The following is a 19,346-nucleotide window of genomic DNA, read 5'->3' on the forward strand; positions in this document are numbered from 1 at the left end:
GCTGCTCCAGAGAAGCGGACACGGAGCAATGGATCCAAACTACAAGAAAGAAGATTCCACCTAAACATTAGGAAGAACTTCCTGACAGTAAGAGCTGTTCGGCAGTGGAATTTGCTGCCAAGGAGTGTGGTGGAGTCTCCTACTTTGGAGGTCTTTAAGCAGAGGCTTGACAACCATATGTCAGGAGTGCTCTGATGGTGTTTCCTGCTTGGCAGGGGGTTGGACTCAGCCCTTGTGGTCTATTCCAACTCTATGATTCTATGATTCTAAGTTTTTAGGGACTACTTTGGAAATGTCTTCCTTTGTATTGTTTAAAATTTTTAAAAGTATGGTGGTGGAATTTGTGCTTGATTTTGCACTTTGTGTCCATTCACAACTGACTAACATTAGCGGAAAGAATGCAGAACTGGGGTTTAAATTTAGCTGTTTTGCATTTACATGATCAAAGATCTAGTAAATGCCACTCCTAAAACTAAAGGATTTTGGAATGCACTTGTTTTCCACTTGGCTTACATTCAAAGGAAGAGAAACTGAGGGGTTTTTATAGAGCTTTGGCTTGAAGCTGGTGGTCACCCTTTTAAATAATGACTTGAATAAGAGCAGACAACAAAGTTGTCACAATTACTTCTTCGCTTTCTGTCAATCTATATTCTGGAGTGTAGGATAGGATTAGAAATGAAAATCACCTTGACTGAGTGTACTATAAAGTTCAGAAAAAATTCTATTTACACGTAATTGTGTGTAGAGAACAAATACAAAAGATGGTAGACATGCAGAGGAGGATGTGAGGTTCATGACTGATCATAAACTGGACCTTTGCCAGCATTGTTGCAAATGCCATTTAGGCAAGTTCCTACGCAAAAGGAAAAATTGAACACAAAAGAACAATCAACACAAATCTGACATCAGAAATGGCAATATTCAGAAGCCAGTGGGGGAACATTTCAGCATTCTGGGACAATGTACATGCCCTTGAAGTGGCCATCCTGAAGAAAAGGAACTTAAAACAGACACTGCAAAGTAAAACTACTGAATTACATTCTGCTAAGAGATCCAATAATGTCACTTGTGGGTTGAACTGAGACAAAGGATTTTTAGCACCTTAAGGGGGCAATCCTATGACAGGATCCACTGGAATGAGTAGTTTAGGATGCAGCAGAGCTCCAGCTTAGTCAGGGTTAAGTTTCCAACCCTAGCTCAGCAGAATATACGCAGGTATAGCATGCTTGGCAGAACCAAGTCTGGTGTAAGTCCTGCAAAAGGAGCATTCTGGAGCCCTGGTGGGTGTGAGCCCAGGGAGAGGGAACCTAAGCTGAATCCCAAGGCCACTTAGCTCAATCACAAGACGTGGCCATGTAACATTAGTTTAAAGACTTGTTTTTCCTCTGCCAGACATAGGCAGATCAGCCGCAGCCGTGCTGCTTAGCTGAGTTTGGATACGGTATAACTTTACATTGGCTTAATTTACACTGGCTTGCTTTCCCTTAGTTCCTTGTTTATAGCATTGATCCCTTAATGTGCTAGTTGGCTTAGTAATGGTAAGAAGTCTGTGTCATCAAGAACTGTGAATGTGAATTAGCCCTGTTAATTAGATCCTTTTCTGCATTTCTTACTACCTCACTTCTCAGAATCCTACTTCAGCCTGTGTGTGAGAGTATACATGTACGCCAGGGATGGGGAACACAGGCCTCAGGACCAAATGTGACTATCCAAAGTTCTTAGGACACTCCCCAGGCCACACCCCTCACTGGTCCTGCTCTGTGCCTGGCTTGAATGAATCCTTGAGTTGCAATAATGTCTCCTGCATAACTAGATGGATGACTTTTGCATGGCTGAAATGTAGCCTGCTGTACTCATCTGATGTCCCACCCATCTTTGTCTCTGGCACCATCCGCCCCTGGAATGTGCCCCCTAGGAGGTTCTCTCTGAGGCAATGCAACCTTTGAGCTGAAAAGGGTCCCCCACTCCTAATATATATCTATAATATGGGGTAGAACTTCATGTATCTGATGATGTGAACCTAGTTCACTAATGCAAATGGTGTCATATATTTGCTGGCATTTAAAGTGCCACCAGACCCTTTACCGTTTGGGCTGTAATAGTAAGAAGTCTTGTCAACCATAAATGGATGGGGAAAATTCAGTTGTTTGGCACTGGTTAGACCCATGCAGGACTCTTTCAACTAGATGATTAAAGAAGTAGATATGTACATGGGATCATGTTGGGTTTTGCGTTTCACAATTAAATTGTCGTGCTGGAGAAGACGGAAAAGTTTAGCAGAAGTGAAATAGCATAGAATACAAGAGGCAGGATAAAATGTTGAATGCATTTTAATTTATTTATTAGCACAGAGAACGTTAGCACTTGCTTTGTAACATGAATTTCCCACCAGCAGCTAAAGAATGGATTTGTTTTAGCAGAAGGAGAATGAAGTTGCTTGAAAACATCTTTTAAATTATAGATGGGTGCAAATGTAGCCTTAAGGAAAGGGATTTTAAAGGGGATCATGGAGCGGGAATAATTTTCAAACATTTAAAAGGTTGCCGTAAATGGTGATAGAATAATTGCATTCTGTTTCTTTGACAGAGAGAAAACAGAATGCTATCTGCAAGAGCAGTTTGGCAAGAGAACAAGTTAGCCAGGGGATGTGTTTTGGAATTTCCTACACATGAAATGTTTTGTACAGAATTCTTGGTAAACATCTGTCAAAGAGCTTTCTTTAGTGAATACTGCTCTTAGAGAAAGAACACTGATCCAAATAATCACACTTAAAATGGTACTTGTTGTCAGGATTCCAGCCGCAGTCAGAGGTAACTGGCCTCACTCTCAGGCTTTCGGCTGGGATCCTTGTTGAGCTTCCGTCTGCGTCTCCCAGCAGGCAAGGTCGTAAATCGGCGATCCTCCTCAGACGTGAGCAGGACACACCCTCCTCCTTCTCTCCCTCCCTGCATTCCCCCAGGGAGGGGAAAAGAGACAGACAGGAGTCCTATTTACATGTTTTATTCCTGTCATTCAGCAGTACAGAGAAAACGTGTCTGTACCCTCCAGACTCCAGCAGTAGAGTCACAACTCCGCCTCTGCACTTCCAGTACAGGTCAGATGACACCCTGAGCTAACATCCGGTGCTCAGTACAGAGAATGGACTGCCCCCTTTCTCCACTAGTACAGTTGCAGACATCAACATCCTGTTTTGCATTCCAGCCACCTGCAGCTGGCTTTTGCATTGCTGCTTTTTCCTGACACTTATATGTTATTAATTCTGTCATAATGTGGATGGAGATGCACATTCAAACATGAAACCTATGGAAAGCAGTGCCATTTAGATGGGTGGCATTCGTTATTTGGTTTGTAGTCCAGAGGACATTTGAATCGGATGCATGTCTTTCAGTTCCTGATCCAGCAAATGATAGACATCCAAATTTCCAAATTGGGGTACTAGGGCTACATTATTGGGGCTACATTATTTTATTGTATTCTGTCGTGTCTGAAATTTTCTTCATAGCATCTTAGTGGGAAATGCAGAAAATTTGGTTTGCCCTACAGTTATAGCCGCTGTGATATGATAGGAAGTGTAGGAAATCACACTAGTATCTTAATGCTTTACTTTGGTTTTTCAATTTGCAGTCAGCACCCATGTATCAATACTTGGAAAGAAAAATGTTCAAAGAAGCCTATAGGATTGCTTGTTTAGGAGTAACTGACACAGATTGGAAAGAGCTGGCTATGGAGGCTTTAGAAGGACTCGAATTTGAAACTGCTAAAAAGGTAAAGTGTTTCAGCTTCATAGCTGAACCTTCTGCAATTTGTACTGGCATGCAATTAGAGTAGACTAATTGTACATACATACCCAACTGTATCACTAGGAACTGTGAGCTGAGTGCTTTAAAAAAAATATTCATGGTGAAAACATGTAATTTGTTCTCTTCTATTTCTGTTCAGAATGCAGAATATCTAATGGACTAGGGGTTAGCACATACATTTTGCTACTCAGGCTTTTAAAGGCATGAGGAATCTATAAATTCCAAATGAATTCCAGTGATAGGTAATGATTTAAATGTAAGTTTAATTAGAGCAGCACTTTTCACTATGGGTAGGAAAAAAATCACCCATATTCACCCATCCTTGGCTGTGTTGACCACTATGTGGCAGTAAAGATTTATTTTGCTGTAACATAATAAGCCTGCTTAAAAAAAAAGTTACAAATTTCTTTGCCAGTCTTCTCTCCATTGTGAACTGCTTTAGCTTTGAATATGGACATTTATTCTATTTCCCTCTCATTCAGAAAACCTTGAACATCTCTTTTTAAATGCCCTCCTGTGTGTGTCTATGGGAGGGGGGTATACAAACTTCACATGTTCCAGACAGTATGCACTCTCTTAACATCTGGAGCACATGTGTCTTCTCATCCTGGCGGCGAGGAGTTGCATGGGCTTGGCCTTGGACATTGTAAACAAACCTAATAAGTGATAGCACATTTTCTTTCTCTTCTCCTTCTAATGTAAAGTCCCTTGCCATTAGGACTAGGTAACATTGTGTTTCCTAACATTTGTACTTAACCTGTTTTCAAGTTATTTCTGATGTAGCGTGGGAAAATGTACTTGCTGATCAAATATATTCCCCACCCTGGAATTCAAGGTTGAGTATATGGAGTTTCCAGATGATCTCCCATTCTGGCACTGACCAGATCTACTTCATTTCCAACATGGTTGCTGTAGTGTGTCCCTTCAGACCATGCCCTGGGACCATTATTCATCATTTGTCTTTGTGCTTCAACAACCTTCTATTAAATAAAGGGGATTGTTTTGAAATTAAGACTAGGTATTGCTTAAATACCAAGTTGTTCAAATGTGTGTCCTTCTTTCTTAATTTTCATTTTCACAGAGCTTCGATACGCAGAGTTTAGATACAATTTTCATTAATAGTAGATTTTGTCCCGTAGTGGCTTTGTGCAAAGATATTTCTGTTCCTAGAGGTGAGGCATATGATTTTCACTGATACCACCATCACCTACTGCAGCTCTCCTTACCATATCCTGTACTGTTCCAGAGGATTCCCCTGACCCTCAAGAGCAGCTTTTTCAGTGGGGGGTGGGGACTGTGGTGACAACTGATGAAAAACAAGAGCCTTGCCTTGTGCAAGCAGGAGTGTTTCCTAGAAAGCCACCACTGACTAAAACTCAATATATGCTTCTTATTTCTTAAAGCATTTTTATCCTATTACTTGGTCAAAGAAAGGGTATTAGATCTAGTAGTTTAAAGGGAGGTTGTTTTTACCATCTTGAAGATGTTAAGTAACCTGTCCACTAAGTATTAGAACAGATTAGCACGAAGAAAAACAGCTTCCAGAATACATAAAAAGAGAGAGACACAACTATCCTTGTGTAAGCACAATATATTTGTTTTAGATTAAATATCTCTATAAATGAGGAGCTATCGCTGCATTTATTCGAGCAGATTATAGAAATGTAAATAGCCGTGATTTATTTAGTATGTTGAGATTATATTCTTAAATGTCACAGATTAGATTATTAAATGCTACAGGGTTTGAGATTTTTTTTTATTGAACTTTTCTCCTCTTAATTTATATGCTATATCATATAACAGCGCACAAGGCAGCCCATACAGATTAAAGATAATACAGATGAAAGGTAACAACTTTTCCTTAAAAACATTTTTAAAGGAAGCCCCATGCAGCATGCTTAACCCTGGTCAAATCTCATTATTGTAATGGCATGGCTGACAGTGGCTAAATTCCAGTCTCTTTGGAAGGGATGCAGGAGGTGTCTCAGATTAGCTGACAAAGGAACCTCTTAGCCATAGCTACTACATTTCCCCCTGTACTGTGTTTGGATTACACACCTGATTCAGCAGCGCCACCAGTGTTCCACGAATCACAAGTAGATCATATCCCCAGGAGCATCCATGTTACAAGCATTAACATCATCTTGTCTGTGTTCAACATCTGTTGTTGAGCCTCAAAGAATTTTGCAATATCTCACCTTTATGGTGTAAAAGCACCACTCATGGCTTCTTACAATATTTAGAAATTACAGTTTTTTAAAGACAGCAATATAAGATAAGTAACCAAAGGGCAGCAGTTCAAACCTGAACATGGAAGCAGCTACATACAATAAAAGCTTGCTGTAATTTGTCTTCAACTGGAGAGAAACAGCAAGGGAAGATGCCAATCGACTTCAGTGGCAAGTGTTAATTGGGCTAAGGATTGTAGCCTTGTACCTTGATCCCTAAACTTTAGCCGTGAGCTAAAGGATCAGTGAACGGGAACTGCCTGTGTTGTTAGAATTCCCAGCAATGTATTAATTTATTCATTTTTGCCTCCCCACCCCCGGTTCCATAGCAGTGGCTGGGTAGGTGTTTGGCTCTCTGCCCTCCTGCAACAAAAACTGGAAGGAAAGCTCTGATAATGTGTTTATTCTTGGGCCCCACTGAATTGTGGTCAGTACACACAAGAAATTCCCATTGATTTCAGTGGTACTTGCTTCCAGTTAATGCATTTGGGATCAAGTGTTAGACCAATTATCTTTCCATGACTATGCCCATACTTAATTAGTGCATCCAAGAGATCCTACAATAGTTTCGTCTTTTGAATACAAAGTAGATTAGTGGTCTGACCTGTTTTAAAGTATGACCTGTTGTTTTCCAGTTTCTGGCCAATGCAATCTTAGTATTGCTGTACATTCATATTTTTTTTAATGATACCTCCTTATTATAGATTGGTTATAATGTATCCTCAGTGATAATGACTAAGGCAGTTCCATCTTCTTTTTGCTGCCAGATTTGTGTGTTGTTTTATCCCAAGAGTACATGACACAAGGGGTCCCGTTATTAATAAAGGCTATACACTGCACAAATACATTTCCCCCTTCACTGAATTAATATCGTATCTATACACATGAGGCTAAGTTTATTACAGAGCTGCATTTTAAAAATATGCTTGTTTCAACCTGACTCTGTAACTCAACACTTTGCACAGCATGCATTATGTTCATATTGGATATTCTGTTTAAATCTCCATATTTAGCTCATGCAAAAAGTACAAATAGTAATCTAATTCACTGCCACTTGTGGTACACAGTAATCAATTTTTGTCTAGTATGCGTAGTAAGTAACCATAACTAAGTATATGTGGAATATATTATACCTGTTGACTGTTTTCCTACACAATATTAGGACATTGCTGATGCATTTTTCTTTCTTTGTTTCAATAGGCATTTACCAGAGTACGAGACCTTCAGTATCTAGAACTGATAAGCAGCATTGAGGTAAAGAAAAAAATAGGGGGATGCAAAATGTGAATTAAGGAAAAAGCTTACTCGGTGCAGTATCCATATAACAGAATGTTAAATGGACAATGAATCTATTGAGAGTAAAAAAAATGCTGAGTATTTTTGATTTGGAATGATGATTGATATGTATTGACTTTGATCCACTCTTATGACAGAAACTTAATGAAAAAATGGGGAATGGCTTGAATATTCAATTATAATGCTGTAGATTCCTATGGCTTGTTTCAAAGTATTTTATAAATAGGAATTAATTAAGTCTTACATCACCCTCTTGAGATAGGTAATTATTTTTATCTCCATTTTCCAGACCAGGCAACTGGCACAGAGGTACTGTGACTTGCCCAAGGTCACATGACAAATCAGCGACAGATGGGAGTAAAATTTGGGGCTTGCAACTTTCATGTTGCGCTCTTAACCTGTTCAAATTCCTAGCCCATGACTTGATAGATTTTTTAATTATAGAATAATTACTAAGAAGAATCTAAAGGAAAAGCAAATCTATCACCACTCTGACCTTCCTGTAGGATGTCGTAGTAATGTAAAACATGTGGGTCTACAATGAAAAGTCTAAAGGGAATCCTTCATGTAGATGTTAATTGGGGTTCCTGTCTCTTGTGTAGGGATGCAATCTGCTCTCTGCAGCCACTGGTGGCAAAAATGTCCTTGTTTTATCACGGTGCTTAAAGGAAGTTTACTACTGACATGGATGACATTGGATGCAGGAAGGAATGCCACAGTTATCATTCTTTTTACAAACTATGAAAGGGCAAAAGTGTATTTGCGTTACTGAATCAGCCCGCCATCTGTCCTGTTGTTGTACATGATCTCTGGGTTAGTTATCATGCCTGAAAATGAATGGCAAGGGACCTCGAATTGTGCAGAATACGCTTTTCGTGTGTAGCAATGGGGATAGCCACGTCTAGGTTTGAGAATGGCTACCGAAATGGTTGCAACTATTTTAGACCTTTCTTGTGTAAATGTCCCCAGTTAGTGTGTTAGGCTTATTTTGAAGCTAGGTCAGAGCAGTATATGCCCAGCAGTATGTTAACTTGCTTGTGCCAGACCCAGTGAAAAGAGAGATAGCAGGGTCCCAGGGTCACATATAGTGCTTTAAAGAATTCCCACTCAGTTGCAGTTTTATGCAGTAGAGGTACATTTTATTAATCATTTCACATGGGAAGAGCCCTGCTGGCTCCTTCAGACCAAAGCTCCTTTCAGCCAAGCATCCTATTTCGCAGACAATTCCAGGAAGCTCACAAGCTGGGCATCAACTCTCCAGCAACTGGTTTTCAAAGGTCTGCTGCCTCTTACTTGGACGGTCCACTAAATTAGCATGGATAATAGCCACTGATGGATTTATCTTCCATAAATGTGCCGGGTTCAGACATTTCATGTCATTTGCAGAGATGCTGCATTATCCTAACCTCCCAAACCACAGTGTTTTTAATACTTCTTGATGCAGCACCTGTAGCGCCCCTTTTTGTGCAGAATCTAGATGCTTGTTGTATCTAAAGATACTTGATGTTACTGATTCCCAGCACCATTTTAATTTGTTGCTCTGCTGCTGTACGGTTCATAAAACAGTAAATCTGCCTCCTCCCATTCTGTCAAGCTAATTTTGTTTTAGGTGTGGGTTTGTTTTTTTCTGTTTGAAGGCTATGTGCTCTCCCTTTTCAGAGTGTTGTGAAAAAGCTTTGACCATTTCACTTCTCTACTTTTGATAGCAGAAGCTGAATTGAGCTGGGAAGTTCTGGTTGCTGCCAGTATTTGCAAGCCTGCCCCCCAGCTGTCCTCTGATTGGCCCATTCTCATGGGCAAGTCCTGCTAAGCCGTGAAGGCACAGGGGGAGGCTCTGGTGTCCTCCATTGGTGGCTCCCCAGTGTGGATGGCCCCAGGAGTGGGCCGCAGCCACACTGGGCTACAACCGCCACCCCAAGTTCCAGTTGAGCAGCCATTGCCAGTTTCACTTCTCTGCTTTTGATAGAAGAAACTGAATTGATAGAATTCATTTGGGGTGCTGTGAAAGACCCTTCAGGGCAGGAAATGACAAATATATCCAGCCTTCTGCATTGGAGCATATATCTAGCCTTTCTCTCATTAAAGTAAAGGGAGATGTGGAGCAATGGCTTCTCAAATGAGTCTGAATCTGTAGAATTAGTCATTTGTCCCCACCCTTTATCCTTTGAGATTTGTTTTAGTTCTCTGGCAATGAACTTGCAGATTATTCAAAAGATAAAATGCAGTAGAGGGTATTCTTTGTAGGGTTGGGTGTCAGACAGACCATTAAGATACATGGGGGGAGATTGTGTATCCTGTAGGATAAATCCTCGAGATGCGTGAGGGAGCTACATTAAGGAAGGAAAAGCTTGGGAGGCAGGGAGAGAATAGAAGATGCTATTCTGTTGATTTGAAACACCGACAATCAACAAAAAAAGCTTGGGAGGCAGGGAGAGAATAGAAGATGCTATTCTGTTGATTTGAAACACCGACAATCAACAAAAAAGGTGGGCTGTAAGACTTCCGCACTAAATTAATTGGAGAGAGGTGGAAGCAAAAACGGGCTCTCTTGCCTCATGTTAGATACCCCATGAGATGGATGACAGATTAGTCCCTATCTTGTAATTCCCTGTGCTTCAGAATGTAAGTCCACTGTGGCTATATATGCACTGATGTTTAGCTTAATGTGGGTAGTTTAGAGAGAAGAGCTGTAGCTCAGTGGTAGAGCACCTGCTTCACACACAGAAGGTCTCTGGTATAGTCCTTTTCATTTCCTGGTAGGGCTGGGAATGTCCCTGTCCTGGAACACTGGAAAGCTAGATAGACCAATGGTCTGACTTGTTACAAGGCAGCACCCTATGTTCCTTTGTAATTTGGCATTCTGTATGCATGCTATAACATTAAACCTTCCTTTCATAGATAACATGCCACTAATTAGAGAGAAACATTTGCCAAATCCTGTTTTTCATTATGTTCTTGTCAGATTAATTTTTCTTTTTAATCCAGATGGTATAAGCATAACTTTCAGCAGCCATTTGATAAATTTTAGTACAGCTAGATTTTATGATCTTGAAGTGGGGCAATTGCATGTGGTTTGAAATTGCTAAGCTAGTTTTTTGCACATTTGAGGAGCAGGGAGCAACAACCACATATAATAAAATAGTATATACTCACATGCCACTTGGTGTGTTTGCATATCTCTTTAGGTGCAGAACAAGTGGACTGAATTTCATTCTAGACTTGCTTGGTCACTGACTGGAACACTTCTCTGGAGTTTGTTTGCTTTCTCTTTAGGTCGTCCAGTCACAGTAAAAGTACATAATGTTGGGAAACCTGTGGGCAATGTGCTTCTTTGGCATAAAAAGCAGGCAAAACTCTACCAGTGTAGACAGAATGAAGTAATTTTTGTTGTGGGCTGCCCTAGTTTATCCCTGGGAACCAACAACAGGATTGCACACTCTTTCTTTCCTTGCTTCTTCCCTCCTTACTTCCCCAGTGCCAACATTTTGGTTTAATTAAGCTGCAATTAAATGGTTTGTCCAAAATGAGGAATGTCAGTTTACAGACCAGGATCTTAAACCAACTACAAACATGATGCTAGACCATTCTTTATCGCTAAGTGGACAAGCCTCAGGGAGCCTGTGGTCGGCATGAGCCTTGCTCAATAACCCTTCCTCTCTGCTGCTGAGAGGAGGAATTCTGCTGAGTTAACTTTCAGTTCCAAAGAACCCTGGCTTATTTTTACATGCAGATGAGGAAACCTGGTTTAAAACAAACAATGCTTAGTTGCTAAGCAAGTCAGCTTCAAACCGTGGATTATGAACCTGTCTTGTTTAATTAACTGCTGATTGTTTTGAACCAGATTTCCTGGGTTGCACTTAACACTAAGCTCAAGATTCTTTGAGACTGAAAATAAACTCAGTAGCCATCCTCCTGTTTGTGTGAACACAACACTGATGCTTTGCTCAGGCTCATCAAGGCTTATCCATGCAACACTAAACTATGGCTAAGCGTTGCATGTGGTTTAAGATCCTGCTTCATATGCTAGTATTAATCCACAGTTCCCTGTTTCAGCAAGAATAGTTAATTGCTTAAATGAGTATGTGCATGCCAAGGAAGGGTGGAGGCAAGGGCAGCATGCTCATTCCTGGCTTCTAGACCGTGGTTTAGCAAACTGGGGATTCAGCATCTGAACTGGGCTACTGACTTTGTAACATTTAAGCATTTAGCAAGTCTGGATGTTACATTGCTGATTTCATATATTTCCAGGATACATTTAGAATGGAATCAGCCTCTGTGACTGGGTTTAGAGTTCTAGCTAATGCCAAACCATGATCTCTTCAAATGCAACAAGAGTTCAGAAAATGGCATCCTTAAGGCCTGCTATCTGCCGGTCAATTGCTTCCACCAATCACATTCATGTTTTGTTCCGCCTCTTTTAATAATTTGTTTCTGTTTAGGTGATAGTCACTGAACACTCGACAAGCTATGGCAGTATTCATTGCTAGCAGTTACTATTTTGATCCATAAAGTACCTAAGTTACTAAGGAAATGGTGCCAATCCTGAATGGAATTCCAGTTAAGTGGAACATCACCTCCCTCTTCTCCCTTCAAATGTCCCCCAGTTCTGTTCTGGCATTTCCCCCACCATCCAGGGCATATTGTGAGCCAGATGGGAAGTGGAGGACACAGGGAAAGAAGAGGAAGGAGGAGTTCAGTTGTGCAAGCGGAAGGCCTTGCAGGGACGACCCACTGTTTTTCATTATTTATTCACTTTCTTTTTAGCAATCCGGTTAGGATTCTTTGACAGACCAATTCTTAATCTCTATATCCAGTTTTTCTCAAGCGGGGAGGGCTGTATTTCTGTTCCTGCAAATGATCAGCTCAGTATGCCTGGAGATTGATTCTGTTAAGAGAGGTGAGGGGGGTGGGAACGGACAAAGTGACAGCTTTCCAAATTAAATATTGCTGCTTTGTAGAACAATGAGAAATAGGACAGAGAGAATGGGGTTTGAAATTATTTAGTGGATAATTAAAGTAAAGCGTGGATCCATTTCCATCTCCAAATGATGTTTGTGGAGGATTAGAGGAGAGGGAAGGGAAGGGAAGAAGAGTAGGGTGGCAAATGCCCCTTTCCAAAGAGGGATATGCACAAGGAACCATTTTGAGTGGTATATTTTAGTCTTCGTTCTAAGATACCAAGTTATTAAATTCTTGCATACAGCCAGGCCACCTTTCAGCATAAGTGATGTAAATGCCAAAAATACTAAGGAATAAAAGGCTTGTAAGCGACACACTGTGCTTCTTAAATAACATAAATATCTTTCGATCCCGCTGCCGGTTCTGACAGGATTGAAAGACAAAGTGCTACTTTGAACAGCTAGAGTGGTAAACCTAGGTGGTCTGCCCAATCATTCTTTTTAGATTTTTGAGAATATTTGAGTAATATTATTAAGGCCATTGCTTTTAAAAGTATGTGGTGTTCTTAGACTAGTGGGGTGCCATAGGGTTCTGTCTTGGGCCCGGTCTTATTCAACATCTTTATCAACGACTTGGATGATGGACTCAAGGGCATCCTGATCAAATTTGCAGATGACACCAAACTGGGAGGGGTGGCTAACACCCCAGAGGACAGGATCACACTTCAAAATGACCTTTACAGATTAGAGAACTGGGCAAAAACAAACAAGATGAATTTTAACAGGGAGAAATGTAAAGTATTGCACTTGGGCAAAAAAAAATGAGAGGCACAAATACAAGATGGGTGACACCTGGCTTGAGAGCAGTACATGTGAAAAGGATCTAGGAGTCTTGGTTGACCACAAACTTGACATGAGCCAACAGTGTGACGCGGCAGCTAAAAAAGCCAATGCAATTCTGGGCTGCATCAATAGGAGTATAGCATCTAGATCAAGGGAAGTAATAGTGCCACTGTATTCTGCTCTGGTCAGACCTCACCTGGAGTACTGTGTCCAGTTCTGGGCACCACAATTCAAGAAGGACACTGACAAACCGGAACGTGTCCAGAGGAGGGCAACTAAAATGGTCAAAGTCCTGGAAACGATGCCTTATGAGGAACGGCTAAGGGAGCTGGGCATGTTTAGCCTGGAGAAGAGGAGGTTAAGGGGTGATATGATAGCCATGTTCAAATAATATAAAAGGATGTCACATAAAGGAGGGAGAAAGGTTGTTTTCTGCTGCTCCAGAGAAGCGGACATGGAGCAATGGATCCAAACTACAAGAAAGATGATTCCACCTAAACATTAGGAAGAACTTCCTGACAGTAAGAGCTGTTCGACAGTGGAATTTGCTGCCAAGGAGTGTGGTGGAGTCTCCTACTTTGGAGGTCTTTAAGCAGAGGCTTGACAACCATATGTCAGGAGTGCTCTGATGGTGTTTCCTGCTTGGCAGGGGGTTGGACTCGATGGCCCTTGTGGTCTCTTCCAACTCTATGATTCTATGATTCTAGAACAGCCACTGATATTGTTTGGATTCTGACAGCACTTGTGTGCAGGCATATGCATGAGTGTGAACACACACACAGACACAATGTGCACATTTCCTCAAAGAAAGCATCTTTCCATGACAGGAAAGTGGTTTTATTTCCACTAATACAACACACATCAGATGGGCAGGGATAATATAATATGATAATGTAAATGATAATAATAGCTGGCAACCAATTAAGGTTAGTCCTTCCTGAAGACGTAGATTTATTTCACTGGGAGGGAGACATGTTGCAGAGTTCATTGTAGATGTAGCCATCCCATTGAAGGATATTTTTATTCCATTGTAGTGACTTTGAAAGTTCTTCATTAAAATTTATTCTTAGCTGTCTGTCAGAGGCAACTTTTTAAAAAGTTACGCTCAGTGCCATGTTTCTTAACTAGAAACTATTAAATTTAAAATGCAAAGTACTTAATTAAAAATATAGGCATTTCCATGCTGTTGATCACCATAACAACAAACTGATAGTGCAGATGGTGACCATTAATTTTTAAAATAGAAATAAAAGCAACACCACCACTTTCTGATGTTTACAACCTTGGTTATTAAATCTGCATTATACTATAAAATCTAAGGCTACCAGACACTTGAAATTCCCTTTCATTCTCGTGTCTCTGTATTCGTTTTGCATGCCTTCCATAACCTTGTCAAAGTTGTAAGAGCTTTGCCAAGAATCACACATGTCAGCAAGTAGAACAAATGTAAATAATACACACTTTTCAAATGTGTTCAGTTTGTATTTCTTTCCTGGCAGGTACTAGAGAAGGAGGAAGGACAGGACCCATGGGGCAGTAAGTGAGCAGGGTAGAAAGGGAGTGGATAGATAAATTTAGTAGAAAGGCTTATGACAATTGTAGGTACAAACTAGGACACTTCAGAAACGTCACCTGGGCTCCTAACCAGGGCTTTTTTTTCAGCCGGAACTCAGTTCTGGCACCTCTCAGGTAGACGCCATTGCCGTTATAAGAGAGCAAGGGAGGTGTTCATGGTGAGTTCTGACACCTCTTTTTCTAGAAAAAGAGCACTGCTCTTAACAATTGTTTCCACATATTTTTAAAAGGTAAAACAGATTTTTCAATGAATTCAAATGCACAGTCCAAAGACCCTGGCATAACTTGCATTATTTTCAAAGGGGGTTCTGCAGAACAACAGGATCCTAATGTCCTGCATGAAATTCAAGCATTTTTATATGTATGTATCCGTCTTTGTAAGGCAATCGATTCTTTTGGACTAATTTGCACTGCAGTTTCCACTGCAGACTGAAGAGTCCAGTCATGGATCAGTAGGTTCAGCTGCAAATGTCACACCTGTAAACTTCATTGACCAAATGCCCTGCTTCTTAAACTCACATTTATCCTGTCCATGGAAACTGTTTTACGTAGCAGTTTTGTATGCCTGTATCATCATCATCGTCGATTTTGTTTATATCCTTCCTTTTCCCCAGATTGGGACTCAAGGCAGCTTACAGATAAAAATACAAAAACACAGATAAAACAGAAAAGGCTAAAAACAAAGTCTACTTCATGTAGTTGCCATAGTGGCCCACTTAGTATTATGGTTATTTTAGGTCATATTTGCAAACATGTTTGTATCAGAGCTTTGGGCAACCTCAATCAACTTCTTGGTTTCTTTGTGCCATCTCTTTCATGCATAAGCCAGTACAGCCCTTGCTTTTGAGAAGCACCAAGGGGCTTCATTGGTTGTCCTGGGAAAAGATACCCATAATGATGAACTGATCATAACTCAGAAATGCGAAAATTACAATGTGAACAGTGGAGGTGGAAGCTGCTGAGCTTTCTTAACAACTGCAAGTGGATAATTTCTCATTGAGACGCAGGAGGGCAATGAAACGTTTGGTAGATCAGCACCTTTGGCATTATTCCAGAGACACCTCTTAAGCATGCCAAACTAAGGCGTGATCACTTTCCCACCGTATTTAGTCTTTCATTAAATTACAAGTTATCAATTGGTGCTGGGTAACAATTTATTAACTGCTTGAGGGTTATCCCAGCGCAGTCTCAGGCATTTATAGCTCAGGGAAACATTTCATCTGATACGACATATGCTTTTATTTCTTGGTGATCCACTCGTTCCCTGCTGCCTTTGGGAGAATGGGGCAGAGAGTCCTCCTGTAGCCATAATAAAAAGCATAAAAGCAACTTGTATTTTGCTGTACTGATCATTCCAGTACTGATTTGCTCAGTATCTAGCTGCCTTTTGTACTGTGCTCTTTGCGGGTGAGTTCCTCAAGAATTTTTGAGCATGGATCATTGTGTTTGATTCTTTGCCTCAATGACTGGCACCATTTCATTTGAGTAAGTTTCAACCCAGTCCTTCATGTGACAGAACTGTTATCTGAAAGAGCTTTAGATGGTTCCAGTCATTTCCTTATAAGCCTTTTTTGTCTGGTTGGTAGACACTAAACATCACAAATACACTCTTCCATCTTTAATGCTGAAAGTGTTGATATATTGCAATGTATCCATGGAATCCTAACCCTTTTGAAGTTCATTTGCCTTGGACTGTAGATAAGAGCAACATTGCAGTAAGCGTTGGTAGGAACAAGGTTTGACATGTGTTGCATAGGGTTTGTCTACATATCATGCCAATGTAGAATTGATGTCACCTCTCAGATCTTGGTTGTCATTGGGAAACCTGCATGTGCCTACTGCTTGTATGTGATAAATTTATTATCATTCTATCTTGAGGCGAAACACATGATAGTGCTAAACTGCGGTTCTTTGAACGTGTTTCAAAATGTTTATTCTGAGATGCACAAAAGTTTCTTTTGCAAAAGAGCTGTTACTAGCTTTTTTGTCTTTAGCCTTTCCACCAGTCTGTGGGTGACACTCAAGGCTGGTCATCCGCAGTGTACATCCACTGAAAACTGCCTAAGTGATTTGAGCCCATTAGTTTCAATGGGTCTCCTCCAAGTACGACTTGGCTGGAGGTCACCTAGTATCCTGGTGGTTCCCTCCCTGCGAGAAGTGAAATTACAGGGAACTAGGCAGAGGGCCTTCTCGGTAGTGGTGCCTGCCCTATGGAACGCCCTCCCATCAGATGTCAAGGAAATAAACAACTACCTGACTTTTAGAAGGCAGCCCTGTTTAGGGAAGTTTTTAATGTTTGATGGGCAGGGTACAAATAAATAAATAAATAAATAAAATAATAAAATAATAAAAAATTATTATTATTATTATTATTCCTGAAATCCGCATCTTAGCAGCTGTTTGCCTCATGATATAACCTGTATTAGAAATAATAAGGAATGAGAAACGTGATGAATTTGGGTTTCATTTATCTGGAGCCATTTCATTTTCAAGTTTTATGAGAACTAGAAGTATTTTTAGAAATGAAATTTGGGGTAAATAGGATTATAAAAGGAATATATCATTAAGAACATCTTGGAAATTTCAAGACAGATAAAATGCTTCTTCACCCGGACCATAGTTAAATGATGGTTAGCCCTCTTCCAGGAGGCAGTGATGGGCACCAACTTGAATGGCTTTTAAAAAAGATTAGACCAATTCACAGAAGACAATGCTATAAACAGCTAGTAGCCTCAATGGTTGTGTTTTACTGCTGTGTCATAAACCTTATGCCTTTGAATACCAGTTGCTGGGAATTTCAGGTGGGCTGTTGCACTCACGTCCCGGTTGCAAGCTTCCCACAGGCTACTGTTGGAACAGGATGCTAGACTATGTGACCATCAGCCTGATCTAACAGGCTCATTTTATGTTCTTCTTAGGTACTGCATTAAGGTGTGAGCCTGCCTTGACTTTTATGTTCAGTTAAATTATATCTTACAATGGGATGTGTTCTGTTTTCTACTGGACTATTGAATGGGAGGGGCAGTAGAGAGACAACATAGAAAGCTTACTAATGGTGCTATTGATGTTAGCAGGGCTAAGTCAGTTTATGCGTCAGTAATCCAGTTTAAAAGCTTTGTGAATCACGGCTTAATATTTTCAGTGGCTCTAGCCAATCTTGTTTCCTGCCTGATTATGTTTGCTAAAACATTTCCTGTCCTTTATTATTATTTTTTTAAGGAGAGGAAGAAGCGTGGAGAGAGCAACAATGACTTGTTTCTAGCCGATGTTTATGCATACCAAGGAAAGTTCCACGAAGCAGCCAAGCTGTACAAAAGAAGTGGACATGAGAACCTGGCTCTTGATATGTACACTGACTTGCGCATGTTTGACTATGCAAAGGTACATGGATTTAGGATTTATGGGGTGTTTATTTAAACTGGTTCTGGCGTCCAAGAATCAAGCAGTTTCCTTTTGGCGTGCGCATTTTCTTTGGTTCTTCTTTTCTGGAAACTCCTGGTAAATATCACTGACCTAAGTAACTAACCTCTCAGGAACTTCCCCACACAGCACACAGTTAAACTATGGAATTCACTCCCACAGGATGTATTGATGACCACCAATTTGGGCAGTTTCAAAAACAAATTAGAGACATTCTTGGAGGATAAAGCTGTCAATGGCTGCTAGCCCTGATGGCTGTGTACTGCCTCCTCCAGTATTGCAGGCAGTGTCCCTCTGGATACTAGTTGCTGGGAATCTCAAGTGGGGAAAGTGCTATTGAACTCAGGTTCTGCTTACAGTGTGTGGTGTAGTGGTTAAGAGCGATGGACTCGTAATCTGGTGAACTGGGTTCTCTTCCCCGCTCCTCCACATGCTGCTGCTGGGTGACCTTCGGCTAGTCACACTTCTCTGAAGTCTCTCAGCCTCACTCACCTCACAGAGTGTTTGTTGTGGGGGAGGAAGGGAAAGGAGATTATTAGCTGCTTTGAGACTCCTTAGGGTAGTGATAAAGCGGGATATCAAATCCAAACTCTTCTTCCAGGCTTCCTGTAGGCATCTAGTTGGTCCCTGTGAGAACAGGAAGCTGCTCTAGGTGGACCTTTGACTTGACCCAACAGGGTTCTTTGTACAGTTTTAGGAACCTACATGGTGGTATTGTGCTGCATTACTGTGTAAGAACGTGGTTTAAAAACTGGGATTCCCATTATATCTCAGCAAGTTTCACAATACCAGTTAACAGACTCTGAAATAATCTTTGATTCCTTTGATCCTGTAAATGAACCCTGAAGTTGTTTTTGTATATGTCTGCAAATCAAATTCCCATGTAGAAATAAGTTGTACACAATATGAAGAATGTGACAGTTTTACATGCACTTTCATAAGTTTTATGTTGCAGACTTTAAACGTCTTCTGTGGTATTTTTCTTATCAAAAACCTTGAAAATCAGTACGCTTTATAGTCTCATTAATCACTCGTTACAGACTTGCTCCATCCATTACTGGACATAAGCTTTGCCTTGGCGCACATATTTCTAAATTTCTTTTCTGTGGGGGGGGGGGAAAGGTCATCTGAAATGCAGATGGTATTGTCAATGTTTGAGCAACACTGCTTTTCTCTAGCAAGTTAGACTAAAAATTGCAAGGTCTTAATATCGGTTTGTGTTTAAACTCCTCTGAAGCAGAAATCTAATTCATAGAGTAGAAATTTGTCATCATGCTAATATGAAT

At 40.6% G+C, this 19,346-nt stretch overlaps 1 protein-coding gene across 2 annotated transcripts in view; it reads left to right on the plus strand.

Moving 5' to 3' along the window:
* IFT122 (intraflagellar transport 122) overlaps positions 1 to 19,346 on the plus strand; it is a 66,583-nt gene that overhangs the window by 27,803 nt on the left and 19,434 nt on the right. For both annotated transcript variants that reach the window (XM_081183979.1, XM_081183980.1), the window contains 3 exons: positions 3,625 to 3,765; positions 7,229 to 7,282; positions 17,860 to 18,021. In XM_081183979.1, the coding sequence (XP_081040105.1) occupies positions 3,625 to 3,765; positions 7,229 to 7,282; positions 17,860 to 18,021 (357 nt within the window). The remainder of the gene's footprint in view (positions 1 to 3,624; positions 3,766 to 7,228; positions 7,283 to 17,859; positions 18,022 to 19,346) is intronic.

This window comes from Podarcis bocagei (assembly GCF_964188305.1).
Source record: "Podarcis bocagei genome assembly, chromosome: 2".
Lineage (NCBI taxonomy): Eukaryota > Metazoa > Chordata > Lepidosauria > Squamata > Lacertidae > Podarcis > Podarcis bocagei.